Source organism: Eptatretus burgeri, chromosome 6, assembly GCF_056783735.1.
Source record: "Eptatretus burgeri isolate ZD-2024b chromosome 6, Ebu_testis_v1, whole genome shotgun sequence".
Classification (NCBI taxonomy): domain Eukaryota; kingdom Metazoa; phylum Chordata; class Myxini; order Myxiniformes; family Myxinidae; genus Eptatretus; species Eptatretus burgeri.
Genome location: NC_140966.1, coordinates 47,660,960 through 47,678,328, shown reverse-complemented (window position 1 = coordinate 47,678,328; position 17,369 = coordinate 47,660,960). Strand labels below are relative to the sequence as shown.

The 17,369-nt window shown below is 51.0% G+C and overlaps 1 protein-coding gene across 3 annotated transcripts in view; it reads left to right on the top strand.

The window, feature by feature from the left end:
* LOC147024706 (neuronal PAS domain-containing protein 2-like) overlaps positions 1–17,369 on the top strand; it is a 189,973-nt gene that overhangs the window by 48,290 nt on the left and 124,314 nt on the right. Inside the window, exon 1 of one of the 3 annotated variants that reach the window (XM_085884880.1) lies at positions 12,939–13,593. The exons of the other annotated variants lie outside the window; for them this stretch is intronic. Coding sequence (XP_085741006.1) covers positions 13,568–13,593 — 26 coding nt within the window. The 5' untranslated portion in view covers positions 12,939–13,567. Of the gene's footprint in view, positions 1–12,938; positions 13,594–17,369 lie in introns of those variants that run through there. 3 annotated transcript variants of the gene reach the window in all.

The window sequence follows — 17,369 nt, the reverse complement described above, 5'->3', positions numbered from 1 at the left end:
CCCTTTTTCTTTTGCTTTGAGTATATGTGTTGTCGGCGCCGTCTGTGAAGTAAAACTGTATAAGTGTTGCCGTGTGCTCGGTAGTCGGTGGTAGATCTGCATTGTGTTTTGCTTTTGCATTTGCTTTTTGTGCATTATTGTGTGTTTCTTCTTCTTTTACATTTGCTTTTGGTGTATAATTGTATATGTGTGCTATCCGTGTGCCATCGCGAAATAAATGTGCTTTATGTTGAACTGTTTTTCCCGTTTCGCTTCGTCTTTTGTCTAATTGAATCTCCATCTTACTTCACGTAAAGGGTTGGTCGTGGGCTAAAACGCCCGATAATTAATCGAACCGTCCAGGTTGACGATAACACCGCTCGGTTATCCCGATAGTACGGAACGGGTCGCTTAAAGTGGCCCATGTCCGAAGTCGACCTGCGGCGAGGTGCGATCGCCCGGTCTACCCTCCGTTTGGGTACTTAGGTAGGTCGAATTTGGCGAGCAACCCTATCCCACGCGGGGGGGCCGATTGGCACGATCGTGGTGAGGCCGAAAGGCCCACCCGTGACTAGTTCCCGGCGTTAGTCCGAGAGGGTCACGACGGGATTGTTCGTCCTGTGGGCGACGTGCCGCGATTCGAGTTACGTGGCCTTACGCACGCCGGCGGGCGCGAATCCGCAACACTGGTGTCAGGTCGTGCGATATAAACTCATCGCCCTCCTCGCGGCACTGGTATCGGAGAACGGGAAAACGGGCTCTCCTGTCTCCAGCTAAATTCACGGGAATCGGTCCAGGGGTGAGAGAAGCGACCCCGATTCCCTCCAAATTACGAGCGATTCAAATTAACCCTTTACGAGAAATAAGATGGCGTCTCAAGGCGAGCGGGAGCCGGGGGTATTAGAAATGGATGTAGAATGTGTAGAATCCATGGTCCAGGATGAAATCCCCGTGCAGGAAAAGTCGGTTGTGCAGGAACACGAACTCGCCCAACTGAACCCAGAGCCCGAAATAGGTGCGGCGGCGGCCGTGGTGTATGATACCTCCCCTCCCCCTCTCCACCAAAACCCTTCCCTGATCCTTGCCGAATCGGCTCAGCTGAGTGCACCCGACATGGCCCAGCTATACGCCATGCTGGAGGCAATGAACAAGCAAATGGAAACGAATGCGCATGAAATGAAAAACGAAATAAAAAGCATGAACAAGCAAATGAAAGAACTGTGGGGTGCGACACAGAACATGGGCCGAAGCCTGCAGGCGGGCATGAAGGCCGTTACCAGGGAGCTTAAAATGGCGACTCCACGTGTGGGAGCGAACGAGCTGGGAGGGAGTGCAACGGCTGTCAGGCCCGCGGTGGAGGCGGGGAAGGAGAAAATAATTCGGGGGACGGATTGGGCGAGAAGCGTGACGGAGACGTGCACGAGGGAGATAAGAGACGAGGTGAAAGTAATTGGGAGGGACAGAAAAGAACAGTTAATACGGAAAGCAAGTAGGAGGTACCCGGAGATCGTGAAAGAGCAAGGAGTGAAAAACAGGGAAGGACGGGAGCGACTTCAGGAGAAAGCAAGGTTGACCTACATAAAGATAAGGGAAAGACGCCACAAAGAAGCAGAGACCAATAGACACAAGGGGACAACAGAAACTAATAAATGTACAGAGACACGGGAGATGGGAACGATAGAGGAGAGACTGCATGATAATGACGGGGTTAGAGACGCACACACACACACAGAGGTAGTGGAGTACGATGAGGTTGAGCTCGCGGAGCGTGTAGGGACCCGGTGCGAGCAGCGGGATAGCCTCCTCCAGGAACGAGGGGAGGGAGTATTCCCCCTTGAGGCGAGTCACGACCAGGTGGGTTCAGTCGTGCTTTGCGAGGTTGGGGGGAGGAGTGCTGCGAACGGGTGCACGGAGAGCTTGGGGGGTATAGAGGCCTCGGAGACCCTTGTGGGGACACGAATCCCCAGTGTGGTTGTCCCGGTGTGTGTGGTGTCGAGGTGTGTGTTCACGAGTGTGGCGAAATGCGTGCTGCAACACACGCATAGCGTGGGTGCAAGGGCATGTGTGAGAGCGACCGGGTGGGTGACAAAGACCCCGTGTGCGGAAGCGACCCCGTGTGTGAGTGGTGTGGTGGTAAGTGTGCAGAAGATCGTGCTTCCCAGCACGCCGTGTGTGGATGAGGCACCGTGGATGAGTGCCCGCGCGTGTGTGAGTGAGGCACAGTGTGTGGATGAGGGACCGCGGTTGAGTTCCCCCGCGTGTGTGAGTCGTGTGGTTTGTGTGAGGGAAATGGCACGAGCGAGTGAAAGGCCGCGAGTGAGTGGAGCCACGTGTGCAAGGGAAATGGCATGCGTGAGTGAGCGGCCGAGTGTGAGAGAGACAGCGTGTGCAAGGTCGCTGTGTGTGAGGGAGATGTCGGTCGGCATGTGTGAACATGCAGCCGCGTCTCCCGGTGTGAGTTTAATGGTGAGGTGTGTTAGCGTCGTAACACGCGGGAGTGCGTGTGTTGAATGGCGACGACGACGGCGACAGAGGAAAGAAAGCCGAGTAGCGGCTGTAGTTGTTTCGGGGACCGTGCCGGGTTCACCCAGCAGTGAGCACGAGGTCCGTGCTGTGCAACGCACGAGGCCCCCACGTGCTCGCTTGCGAGAGTGAAGTCCCGGTCCGGAAACGCACGCGGTGGATTTGCCGATCCCGCGGACGGACAAAGTTTAGGCAGGATTACGGATTTGGACCGGATGGGTTCTCCACGCGGGCGTGTGTGTTAAGCTCCAACGGGCAAAGCACATGTGTTCGCGTGGGGAACCCCTCGAGACGTGGGGCTTGTTTTTTTTTTATGCGCACGGTGACGTCATGGCTGCACGCGGGGTTGGAATCCGGCAGGAGGGGTATCCCTGCCGGATGGTACCGTCTAAGGAGGGAAGAGGTACACGTGCAGCTGCATGACGTCACGGGCAGGTGCAAAGTGCGCGAGCTGTGAGTTGCCGCGCTGGTGCTGCGCATGTGGGAAAAAAAAAAAGCAAGCCTCACTTTCGGGTGCACAGGATTCCTGGGCAAGGGGTGGAAGACCCCCTTGACCAGGGCACAGGATGGAAACTAGTTAGGGGGAAGGGTTAGTTTAGTTAGACCGACTTCATGGGGCAGGGGTAAGTCCTCATGGAGTCCGTGGAATGGATTAGTTCGAGGGATTGTAGCCAGATTTAGGTTGGGAAAGTGATTTTTGGGACATATGAGGACATGGACAGACTTGTGAGTGTGTAGAGGGGACGTAGTTTAGCTACGTAGTGTTAAAAGGAACGTGCTACTAGTTTAAGGGACGACGTGGGAGCACGAGTTAGTTAGGGGAGGTAGTTAGAAGGATGGCAGAGTTCAGCGGTGTGTGTGTTGAAGAGTTATGAGGTGGAGACATGTTGAGTGAGTGAGGCCAGTGGGTCTGTGTGTGTGGAGTGAATGGGGAATGCATGGTGCGATGAGTGATTGGGGGGAGGAGTGACTCCCGCCCAAGGGACCCCGGGGTCAGTGTAGAGTGATTTAGGGGGTTAGTCAAATTAACAAAAATGGAGGTTGTTTTGTTGTTGGTGTGAATGTAGGCTCGAAACCCGTTTGGAGGGGTGCAGGAGCCCTGTTGACGGGCTGGGAGCGTGGCTGCGAAAGGTGAGTATCGCTGAGTGGGTACCCCGGGCACCAGGCTAGTCGGCCGTGGTAGGCCAAGGGCCCATGGGGGGCCGGGATAGCGTAGTGGGCATGGGTGCGCCTGCTTGGTGCGGGGGCCCGGGGCGCCATTAGCCGCGTGGGCAGTGTTGTGGGCATGGGTGACCCTCGGAAAGGGGCCCGGGAAGCCAGCCTGCCACGTGTGCGTTTCAGGGGAGGTGCCATGGGGGGCACTCCCCAGTGTTTAGGGAGCTGGTAGGCTCGGGGGCAGTGTAGTGCCCGGGGGTGCCATAGCGGGAGATTCGGCAGAGGGTCATGCCTGCCAAAGGGAGCCACGCATCCCAGCCATGAGACCGTGTGAGGGCACGGAGAGAAAATTGGGGGGCGAGGCCCGAAATTGAAAGGACACCAACACAGGTGACGGGAATCTGGGTTGTTAGAACCAATAGTTTAAGCGAGAGGCGCTTGTTGAAAGCCCCGGGGTAGTTTAACAGTTAAATGGTTAGGGTAGATTAGGAAGTGTACCCCTCCGCTCCATCCATCCCCTCGCTCTCGTTGTGGGCCGCTGGACCCACTTTGGTTATAGATCGCTGAAGTCTGGGGAGGCCATCCTGAGGCTTGAATTGGGCCTCGGCACAGGACGCTAGCTCTCCCTTGTTCCCCTCCGGGAAGGGAACGTAGGGGTTGGGAGTAGGCTAGGTGACAGGATAGGTTAGCCGAACAAGGACAGTACAGGGGGTTAGGGGACGATTTATAGTGGGGAAGTAAAAATAAAAAAAAATAAGTTGGGGCTAAATTGGGGTTTGACAAATTAAGGGAGTGGGTATAGACAATGACAGGCAAAGGCGATAGGTTGGGAGGGAGACCGTAGGGTAGGTCCGAGCCCGCCTTCCGAGTGGCCAGCACCACCGCACTCCCTCCACCAACCTCCACTGAACGGCAAAGGCTGGCCAGCTTCATCTGCTGGCTGCGTTGCTGCAAGGCAAAGGCCGGCCCACTTCATCGGCAGCTGTTGGTTTGCTGCAAGGCCTGTGCTGGCTGGATTGTCTGCAGCTGCTGTGCTGCAAGGCCTGTGCCGGCCAGTTCATCTGCCGGCTGTGTTTGCCTGCAGCGGCCTTCTTCTGCGGGCTGTGTTTGCCTGCTACCTTTTCCATGCCATGCCCACTGCCCCTGTTCACCAGCCCCGTTCAATTTTTGCTTTGCCCCCCCTGTTCATTGCCGTGTGCGCCAGGATCAGAAAGCAACAGTTTGCAAGCTGCAAGAACTGCCCTGTTGGCAGCTACAACACGGGCCTACAGTGGCGGCCCGTGCACCGTGTTTGTGTTCATCCATCCATTCGTTGTGTTCATTGCGTGTGCCACTTGAGCTGGCACGGAGACTGCGTTTGTGCAGCCCATGCACCGTTGTGGTTCACTGCGTTCAGTTAAAAAGGGAAGGCCTTGGACTGCGAGTGAGCAGCCGGCCACGTTCCCTGTCACCTGCATTGTTTGAGCCAGAGACTGCATGCGAGCAGCCTGGCTCCCTGCTAACTGCTTTCTTTTTGCAGAGTCCATTGATCCTGGGCCATGGTTTAGTGTAAAATTAGTGCAGCTCCCGTCTGTATATAAGCAGCGCCGGGCTGCAGGCGGTGTACTCTGTGCTGACTCGTGCGGTAGGCCATCAACAGATACGGGAGATGTTCGTCCCAGTCATCCTGACAATCGGCAGTGAAGAGGGTCAATTGTTGAATTAGGGTTCTATTGAACCTTTCCAGCATGCCGTCAGATTGTGGCCTCGGCCGTTGTACGGTTTTTTTCGAATTGAGAGGAGACTGCACACTTCTTCTCACAATTCACTCTCAAAATTTCCACCCTGGTCGGTGTGCAGCTCCTCTGGAATCCTGTGCCGACATACAAATCCTTCTACGAAGGCTTGTGCCACAAACCTGGCTTCTTGGTTGGGAAGGGCATAGGCCTCCAGCCATTTAGTGAAGTAGTCCATAATTACGAGGATGTATCGGTTACATTGGCGAGTGGGGGGGCAGTGGTCCCAAAATGTCCATGACCACTCGCTCAAGGGGGGCCCCAACCTGATGTAGTTGAAGCGGGGCCCTCATCCTCCATGCCGGTCGCTTTTTGGCAGTACAGGCGTCGCATGCTGGACACCAGTCCTGAACATCGAGCCCCATGTTGACCCAATAGAACCGCCGGCGGACCTGAGATGTTGTTTTGGTCCTGCCCAAATGTCCGCCGGCGTGGGTACCGTGCACCTGTTTCAAAACTTGGGTCTTAAATTGGTCTGAGACTACTACTAGCCAAGAAGTCCTTTCGGAGGGGATCTCCACCCACTTGCAAAACAAGATGTTGTCCCTCATTTCTCGGGTCTTCCACTCAGCCCAGTACGCCTTTGTTCGCGCTCCGAATGGGGTAACCTCCTCCCCACTGGGTCTCTTATTTTCGCGGATTCACTCGTACACGGGCCCTATCACGGGGTCTTCCCGCTGGGCCATGCTCCACGCCAAACCACCAAATTCCTCACCTGCGGTTAGTGGCAAAACTGGGCCTACCACCCGGGCCGCACGAGCTAGGAGCTTCCGCCAATTAGTCCCTCTCCTCATGCCTCGTGCAATACTTACAGTTTTCTCCCAGACAAGGGCGTCGAGAGAACGCATCGGCATTCCCATGAGCCTTACCGGCTCTATGGGCCACATTAAAATCGTACTGCTGCAACTTTTCCAACCACCTTGCAATCTGGCCCTCCGGTTCCTTGAACCGTAAGAGCCATTGCAAGGAGGAATGGTCAGTTCGAACCAAAAACTTCCTCCCGTACAAGTACGGTTGGAAGTGGCTCACTGCAGACAGCATGCCCAATAGTTCCTTGTGGGTGACGCAATCATTTTGATCGGGCCGACTCATGGCCCGACTATAATATGCGATCACTCTTTCCACGCCCCCCTGTGTCTGAGACAAGACTGCACCCAATCCTTTCTGGCTTGCATCCGTGTCCAGGGTATACATCCCGTCATCGGTGGGGTATGCAAAAACGGGTGCGGATGTCAAACACTCCTTTAATTTGAGGAAGGCCTGATGGCTTTCCCGTCCAATTAAATCTCGACCCCTTCTCTGTAAGCCGGTGAAGGGGTCGAGCTATGTCCGCAAATTTTGCCACAAAGTGCCGGTAGTAAGGAGCAGAGACCCAAGAACCCCCGTACCTGTTTGACGTTACGGGGTACGGGCCACTCCTCCACTGCTGTAATTTTACCTGGGTCAGTTTTCACCCCATCACGGCCTATCACGTGTCCGAGATAGGCCACTTCCTTTGCGAACAAAGTACATTTACCCAGGCTCAACTTCAACCCTGCCTGCCTGAGGCACCCAAACACCTGGTCCACATTAGTTATTGCCTGGGAAAATGTTTTAGCGTGCACCAGGACATCATCCAGGTGCCCCAGGCATGACTGCCATGGCATGCCGCCCAGCACACGCTCCATCAATCTCTCAAAGGTGGCTGGGGCATTACACAAACCGAACGGCATCACAGTGAAATGATACAGTCCCTTCCCTGTAAAAAATGCCATTTTCTCCTTCCCTGTCTTGTCCATCTCCACCTGCCAATACCCACTCTTGAGGTCCAAAGTTGAGAACCATTTGGAGCCTGAAATGGCGTCGAGGGTATCGTCAATTCTCGGCAGGGGATAGGAGTCTTTGAGTGTCACGTTGTTAAGTTGGCGATAGTCCACGCAGAAATGCGTGGTCCCATCCTTCTTTTTTTATCAACACAATCGGTGACATCCAAGGACTCCCCGAGGGCTCAAAGACCACCTGCATTGAGCATCTTTTCTACCTGTTCGTCAGCTTCCTCTCTCTTGCTCCAGGGAGCCATCGAGCGGGATGACGGACAGGCTGGGCCCCATCGGTGTGGATCTGATGTTTCACCAGGCCCGTATGTCCAATATCCTCGGGTGACAAGGAGAAGATTTCTATGTGTCGGTCGACCAATTTGTGTAAGGCCTCCCGCTGGGCATCCTCCAAATCTACACTACTCCGATTTACCATCTCGCAAATGGGATCGGGCCAATTCCTAACAGGGTCTGGAGACCCCCTCTGGGGCCGGTCCGACTCGATGTTATTGTCCCTCAGCTCTGCGACTCTTACCACTGGGGTGCAATCTGCTTCCTTCGTGCCCCGTCCTATAGTGTGTGGTTCCGTGCTCACATTTATTACCTTGATGGGCACGATAGGCCCGTTGCTATTTACCAAAGTGCGGCCTACGACTAAACCTGGGGTCGATTGCCCCGCCAGTGGTTCGGCCAGGCCGCAGGAGCCCTGCTAGGTTGGGTGTGCCTGCCATCGGGCCAGGATTATTGCCTCGGCACCCGGGGGAATGACCACAGAGTCGGGAGCCTCCAGCTCCACCCTTTCATCCGTGCCCATGCCACCCAACTGCATGACCCCTTGGCCTAAGTCGATCTTACAACCACCGGCGGTCAGCACATCCAACCCCATTTGACATGGGTCACACACCTCTGCCACCCAAACCTCTATTTTCCTTTTAACTGTGCCCAATTTAAGGGACACAAAACCACGCCCTATGATGGGGGCCGTTGCCCCGGTAGCTAGCTGCAAACTATGATTTTTCAGACGGTGGATCTCATCCCACCCATCCACACTCAAATTAAGGACCACAGGGCTGATGATCGTGGCGCTTGCCCCTGTGTCCATAACGGCGTCTACCCCTACGCCGGCAATTTTGCACCGCATTGTTAAAATACCAGTGCCAATTTGGCTACAATAAATGACCTGTCGCAGCTCTGAGCGCACTTCCTCATCTGTGTCTGCTGAGCACGGCCCTATATGTTCGGCACTCACTAGTTTCCCTGGGACTGGCGGGGGGGGGGGGTGGTGTTGCGGCCTGGCTATTCCAGTTTGCACGGGGTGGAGTTGGTGGTCCGGGAGGCCGGGGCCTTTCCCTGCACAGAGCTCTACACTGCCACTGCAGGTGGCCCACCTGGCCACATTTAAAACACCTCACCAGGTAAGGTGCGTGCCTCCAGTAGTCCAAATTATACCCCCCCCCCCCTCATTCCGAATTGGGGTATCTGGTGATGGCCCACCATGCATCCGCCCATGAGCCACCTGCCATGGCCCAGACCCCGCTAACCGGCGGTCAACCATGTCCCGGACTATCCCCTCCAGTTCCACTCGGGAGGCAAGAACAACCCCGGTACACCATTGTCCACGGGGCCCACCTGCCGGACACCCAACGCATGTCGCTCGGCTCCTCGAGCCAGCGGCTTTGCTGCCACCCATCGGGTGGCAGCGTCGGCCGCCTTCTGGAGGTCCTCCGGGCGAAATGTGCTCAGCAGGGCCCCAGTGTCAGTGTCCGCAAGAGCCTGGATAAAATAGTCCAGGTCAAGGTCTTCCTGGTAAAGCGGTGCCATGTTCGCATGTGTGATCGCCACCATGCGGCAAATGTCATTCGCCAAATCACCCATCTTTTCATGGGGCTGTCGTTTGCGCCCATTGAGCTGAGCTTTAACAAGCTCGCTCTGCTGTTCCACTCCAAATCGGTTATTGATGGCCGAACGGAGGTCTGCCAACGTTATCCCTCCCGGGGGCATCGTGGTCAGGACCTCGGCTGCCGCACCGCCACAAGGTGGATCCCACTCTCGTCCACACCCCAGCCATTACCCCTGGCCACGTGGTCAAATTGGGCCATATACGCCATCATGTCGGACTTCCCGTCGTATGGAGCCAGCAGCACCGTCCGGCCTCCTAGGTTCCGAACCCCACTCACCAGTCCCTGAGGGACAAATGGAGGGACGGACCCCCCGGATTCCAGCGATGCCCTACCCCCGCGGAGCCCAAGCCATTCGCCCGGACAATTTGTCATCCCCGTCTTGGTCGGTGCATGCTCCCGCACCATCTTGCGTACTCCCCCATGCCATCCCGTTTGCATTCCGCATACCCTCCGGAACAATCATACCGGGGGCCTGTATTAGGCCAAGAGACCCCAAAATCTCTGCCCCCCTCAAACTCGGCATGCACACCCTCGCGTCATGCAACCGTCCTACCATGTTCGGTGACACCGGACTCACCTGGTCGCTATCTGCTTCGAGAGAGCTTATTTTCTCCCTCTGTTCCTTAAGGAGGCCATCCTGCCTCTTACATCGGGTCTCAATACATTCCACAAATTCTGTTTTTATATCCCTTCTCTCCCCCCTCCATTCGTGCCTGCTCGTCTTTTACCTTATCCAGTTCACCCTTACCTGCCTATTTCCCCTTGTGTCTCTACTAATTCCTCCTTTGCTAATTTCAACCCTTATTTTGTCTCGTCCATGTGTTTTTCTAAACGTTCTCCCAGTTCCCGCGCCTCCATCTATACTCTTCATCCCAACTCTCCAACTATTTCCGTCATCTCTTCGTGTCTCGCCCTACACCCTTCTTTTATGGCCTCCAATTCATCCCTCGTTTCCTGCTGGCCTTGTCTCAGTCCTTCTATTGCCGTCGCGTTTCTTTCCATTTCTTTCTCTAATTGCCCTTGTCCTTCTTTAATTTCTTTCATCCCTGTCCGAGTTTGTCTACCTCCCGTCCAGCCGTCATTTTTTTTTTCACGTCCTCCTTGCCCGCCTTCATTACGGACCACACACCTTTTACACTCCCTCTCAACTCAGCCATCTCTCCCCGTACAGTGCTGATCTCCTCTGCCATTTTGCCTTTCACCTCCTCCAATTGCCTCTTGCCCCGCCTGGATGTTCAACCCCATGCTCTGCATTTCACCCTGCTGTGTTTGCATATCACCCCTCAGTGCCTGCATATTCGCATCCATTTTATTTTCCATTCTTTGTGCATTTTCTTTCATTTCGTTCTTCATTTCTTCCCTATTCGTTTCCAGTCTCCCCATCAACGCCTCAAACATCTGTCTCACGGCAAACAACCCTGTGGGAGCGGATTCGCCTCGGTCGGGCGTGGATTCGCCAAGGGTCGGGAGGGAAGCCCGACGGAGGGGTTGGGGGGTGTCATACGCCGCCCCTGCGCCCTTTTGGACTCTGACTTTGGTTGCGGGGAAAGTTCCTGCATGGGGGTGGTGTCCTGGACCATGGGTTCGTCTACCACTACACTACTACTACCCACCTGCCTCAGCTCATCTTGGTTCAACATGTTGCGTGCTGGGAATAAATTTTAAAATGCTCGCAATTTGGGGAAAACGGGGGGTTTTGCTCCCTACACCCCTGATCCGAATCCGTGAATTTTGTGGAGACGGAGGGGTATGAGTCCCGCTCATGAACACCAATGTTGCGGATTCGAACCTGCAAATTTACAGAGGTGGATGGGTTTGCATCCCACTTCCGACTACCAATGTTGTGGGGCCGGGTTTCGACTGCGAGCATGACCGCTAGATGGAGCAGTAGAGTTGGTTCCGCCGATTACCCAGAGTTTATAGGTTGTCACCCTGGATAACTCCGAAGCCAACGGGTCCCTTATCGGACCAAAGTTCGCCAATAAGTCGACCACGTGGGGTAGGCTCGATTGCCAATTTCAATTTACCTAAATACCCATGTCGTCCAACTACCGGGGAAATTCACCCTCGACGATGCTCGTATGGAATGAGATGCAAGCGTACTCGAACCGTGTGCGACCCGAGCGGACGGTCACCAAGCTTTCGTCCGTCCAAATGTCCCTTTACAGCGGCAACAGCCTGGCTTGTTCTCCAACATGCACCGTGTTAAACCAATAGAAGAAAGACAAAAACAAATCGATACATTTAACACATGGGGTATATTTATTAACAATAGGGAAATGAGGGGGGCACGTAAGAAGCAAAGTTATCCGAATAATAGAGGCACGTATGTACAGCAAGGCACTTATACAATTTCCTTCTTACGATGCTGGCGACACACACACACACACACACCCAAAATAATCGGACCCAAAGCGGTCTTTATTGAGGCCTCCAGCTCGGATGGAGAGGCGAGCTGAAGACCAGAACCTGCCTTGGACCTGTCCACCTCGTGTGGTCTTCACGCTGAATTGAGCGACCCAGATCTGTGTCGCGATGTGGTCCGCAAAACCAGGCGCCAGCGAGACACCTCGGATCCGCCCGATGCAGTCGGCCCCAGACCCGGCTAGAGACGTGCACTCCAGCAGACTGGACACGCACTCGACAGACTGGACGCGCACTCGTGCAGACTGGATGCAAGCGTGCGATGCAGTCAGCGCCAAAAACCAGACTGAAGTGCTTCGAGCTGACGGACGCAAGCATTTGTTGCTCCTTCGTCGTTTTTGGGCACGCCCTCCCTCCAGCGTGGCCTGTGCCTATTCATCGACCGTCGGCAACCTCCTCGCATTCCCCGGATTGGGCGAGAGAGGTGTCAGGTCCTCGTGACTCCGCCCACGTACGTGTGACAAGCACGCGGGCAATGGTGCCGGTTGAGGATGGTGGGAGGAAGCAAGGTGAAGGCGTGTTGTTATTGTTATAAGGGGTGTAAAAATCCTAACTATTAAAATAACGCACAGTGCACGTACATTTAATCCCCAATCGACTAGGGGCGGGACCCTAACTGGCAACACTTACCGATATAACTGATCTATAGGACCTGTATGTTGAGTGCAGTAAACTTCCAGATTCGTAACAATATATGTGTGTATATATATATATATATATATATATATATATATATATATATATATATATATATATATATATATATATATATATATACATATGCACATTGGGACCATACTCTGCAGAGCGTTGATGCTGCCTCAGCAGTCTCCTTGGCTATTGGACACAATCCTGGACGGGTCACCACTCTGACGCTGGATACCAGCATGCTGGTACTCATTTTGCCGACCTCAGAAGATGACAGGCAGAGTCAACCCCACCTGGTATTAATTCAACGGCCGACTTGGATTTGAACTCAGGATCCTGGGATCACAAGCCCACCACCTTAATCATAAAGCCAACACCAGGCATGTACACGTGTATGTATATATACATATATATATATATATATATATATATATATATATATATATATATATATATATATATATATATATATATATATATATATATATATATATATATACATACATACATATACCTGTGAATTTCTGGAAAGACACAGTGAATGAATCTTGTGATTTGATTATTTTTCAAATCACAAGGACAACCTGGACAGTAAGTGCAACTACAAACCTCCAGAGACGCCACATTTCAGTGTTGCTTTTCATTTAATTATGATTCACCAAAGGGTTTAAGAGCTCTGAACGAGAGAATTGGGACGCACGGATGGGCGATAGCCACTGCGCATAACAAATGAATTAATGAACAAGTACAGCGAATTGCGAGTGAAGCTGAGAGTAAACGACGAGCAAGGGGAATAGCAACGAGAAGAAGTACAGTATCACACATGCATGAAGGCACGACATCGATCGGGGAAACAACGAGCGTGAGCAATAAAGGTGTGCGTGCGGGGTGAGCACGTGCGATCGCGAGCCCAGCCGACGTGACCCAGTTCCAGCTCGAGCAACAACTCCAAGCGCCTGTGACCCATTTACCTCGAGCAACCTCTTCAGCCTCTCATTGTCCCTCCCCCCCTGTGCTGGCTGTCTCGCGTTTCATATTCTCCCGTCCAACTCTACTCTTATTCCTGTCCCTCGCAATCCCTCTCTCTATTTTCCTCGTTGCCTGGCTTATTCTCCCGCAACGTTCTCCCCATTTAACCTCGGTTTGGCCGTCTCTCCGTTGGAGTACTTTGTGCCCGTCTCTCTCGCTTCCGTATCTGCGTGTGCTTGCCGATAAGCGATACCCGGTGCGGAAGTCACTGAAATGCATCCATCTCCACCGTCTCTATTTATTGCTCCCCTCCCCTTATGAACGCCTCTTTGTGTCTGTGCTGATCTATCTCGTACCTCTACCGTCTCCTCTCCATGGCGCCTGATTGACGGAGACGATGAGAAAACCGAAGGAGGAAGATGAGTACGTCGCAAACACGTGTCTCACCGCTACTGTCACGTTCGGTCAATGCTTTCCCTTTCTGCACACCTGTTGGAATCTTCTTCTTCTTTTTGTGTCTCTTGATCTTTCTTTGCATTATGTTAAATTGATATACTTCAGCAATGAACGGTTCATTTGTGGGCTCACGACGCCGGTTCACTTTTGCAATGAAAACATTTGCTTTGCATGTAGTTATAAGCGTTAACTTCTGATCTCCTTGCTGTTTGCTTGCGTTGTTGGACATCTATTCCATTGATCGCCGTTAATGTATATATTTTCGTTGCAGTTTTGTACATCATGTTCCACACTGGACTCGACTCGTCAATGTCCTTACAAGTTTCTTTCTTGCTCCCCTGTGTCATTAGCTCGTGCACGAGGATGCGATATGAGCATTTAAAGCCATAACAGTATCCGTCAGGTGGTCAGGTAACCTGCAGTGGGTCCATCAGCAGTTTTTCGTTTTTCAGCTCACCTGGACTTTAGGCAGGTGAGCAAGCTTATGCGAGTTCGTCAGTCAGTCCGTAAACACTTTCGTCGTTATTGCTTGAACCAAACACACGATTTTGATGAAACTTGGCCACAAGCTTCATATCTGATGTCTAACGAATGTGTATTGACCGCATCAAATCTGCGCTCATTATGGAGGTCTACGGGGGGGGGGTTGACCCCTCCCCCCAAATTATGTATTTGCTCTCTTATCTGAAACCACACATGCAATTTCGATGAAACTTGACCACAAACTTTATCACCCGTGATGTACCAAAGTTTGTTCATGGCAATAAAAAAGAAAAATCCATAGGTATTTACTTTCTTCTCCATTATATATTTTGTGGGTCATCCAATGCCTACCTGCGGTTGCCTGCTTATCTTGTCCAGCCACTACCAGATGAGCACCCATGGGTATTGCCCCTATGTTTCCCTACTCTGAGGCAGCTCAAGCTGACTGATCGTTTTGAAACTAGGGATGATGATGCCTGACGTAGATGTGAAAAAACGAATGGAGCCCTTTGTGAAATCCCCATCCATGTGGTGAGACGATTAACTAATTGACTCAAATTGTAATCTACAGTTTGTTTGTCCATCACGTACCACGAGAGGCCCGTCATCTCACAAGATTGTTAATTAAATAAAAAATGTAGTTTCATTGTTATTTAATTTTAACCTTTTAATTCTTCTTAAATGAACCTCTTAATTTATTTTGATCTCATCATAATTTATTTAACCTCTTGTTTAAATGGTAACCTCTTGATGTCATTCCCCTTTGCTATGAATTGCAGGAAAGAAAGGGGGAGGGGAGGGGAGGAGAGGCAGTTGGGGTGGTGGGAGGGGGGGAGGGGTGGAATAGGCGACAGTCCTTTTAGACCTTTTAAGACCATTTTGACACTTTAGATCTCTTTAGACTCCTTTAGTCCTCTGAAGACCCTTTAGATCTGTTGGAATGCTTAAGATCCCATGACCTTTTGGACATTTAGAACCTATAAACCCCTCAGACCTTTGAAGGCTCTTTCAAGACCCTTTCAAGACCTTTTTACACATTTGAAGACCCTTTAGAGTTAGGACCTTGACATCCTTCAGACCCTTTAAATCCATAAAGATCCTTTTAAACTTAAGACTATTTGCACTCTTTTGACCACTTTAGACCCTTGATATTATTGGAACATACCATTTAGACATCGAGACCCTTTAAACCCCTTAAACCTTTAAAGACCCTTTAGACACCTTTAGATATTTACATCCTTTAGACCCATTGGACACTCAGTAGTTTTGGAACATGCCCTTTAGACCACCTAGACCCCAGAAACATTTAGACCCTATATGACCCTTTAAACCACTACACCTGCAGACCTTTTTGACCTTTCGACGTTTAGACCCCTTCAGACATTTTAATACTTTCAATACTTTAGACGGCTTTCGATCCTTTAGACCTCTTTGACCACTTTAAACCCTGAGACCCTTTTACACCCCTTTAGGGCCTAAAAAGGTTTAAGAGTCCTTTCACTGGACAAAAGCTAATGGAATGTTCTTCATCAATTCAGGACCCACTCATCCTCCATAGAATTCAGTGTGCAAATATAATCATGGTGTCAGGTATTTCAGCCCCCACAGGCCCATAACTTTCCATCATATCAAACTGAAAATCAACTTCATCACCTAATGCATCCCAATTACGACCGTCCTGTATCGAGCTTCATTTTCTAATCTTGTTGAGTACATTTGATTCTTCCTCGACCCCTATAGTAAGCCAAAAGAGGCCGAGGGCAAGGGTTCATCATACGAGCCATTTTGGTACTTTTATACTTTTCATGTTCCTCCCCATACCATCTACTTCGCCTGGATTTCACACATCTTTTTTTGCGGAGATGTAAATGTGAGAAAAAACTAAAAATAAGAACCAATATACAATATTATGCCTGGTGTTGGCTTAATGGTTAGGGTGGTGGCTTGGGATCCTGCTTGGATGTTGAATTAATACCAGGTGGGGTTGACTCTGCCTGTCAGTCTTCTGAGGTCAGCAAAATGAGTGCCAGCTTGCTGGTATCCTGTGTCGGAGTGGCGACCCGTCTAGGATTGTGCCCTATAGCCAAAGAAACTGCTTTGGCAGCACCAACACTCTGCACAGAGTATGGTCCCAATGGATGGATGGATACAATATTATTTATTAAAGTTGGTGCAGTTTATACTGTTTATTCATCTGAATAATGAATCTGCATACATGGATAGAAAACAAAGGAAAATATAACATGTAAGATAATCAACATAACACAATTAAAGTAAAACCTTTCGGGCTTTCTCACATGCAAACACATGCATAATATCTGATAAATCTAAATCACGCAATATATCAAATTCCATGCTCATATGAGCAAGAGTGGTGAAATGCTTTTGTCCCATGTTTGTTCAATACAAATTTTTCAGAAGCTTCATCTTCAAGAATGACTGTTCATCTGAACAATTTGTTATCATTTGTATCAAATAGCTTTATCACTCAAAGCAAGCACTCCATCAAAATGGTTGATAAGGAGAGGCATGTTGAGCAATCATATTGGTAATGGAACACACCCCGGGGTCTGACTGTGTTTTCATACGCCCGATATATATACATACACACATACACACATACACACACACACACATACACACATACACACATACACACACACACACACACACACACATACACACATACACACATACACACACACATTGGGGCGTATTATGTGATACCGGTCGTCCGTTCCTGTGCGCACTCTAACTCCCAAAGTTTCCAACTTTCACGTTTCATATCTGGTACATAGGTACAGACTGGAGACGGTGTGTCACAACATATGTTTGTCATCTAAAGTGGTTGCCATGGCAACCAGGATGCTGTTTTCCATGTAGTAGCACAATTCTGTTTATACATTCTTGTTCGGGCATATATTGTGCTCACTTGAGCTCTTATTTGTTTTGTGTTCATCTGATTTGTTTATATTTTTACCTGTGACATGTTACAGGTCTACAAGAGCATGGTTGTTGTTGCTGTTGTTGTTGTGGTTCTTTTTGGGGGTCGATTTTTGAAATGTGCACCCATTGGTTAGACAATTGCCGGACCGCACACACATTTATCGCTTGACTCCACCCACCACATGGCACCCAAACAAATTAATGTGGCTGCCATCTTGGTTTTCTGGTGGGCCTAAGATATCAGGCCTGTAGGCCTCTGCTGATTATATGCTGCTTGGGTTTGTTGCGTCAGATTTCCATTGGCTTTGTTTTGG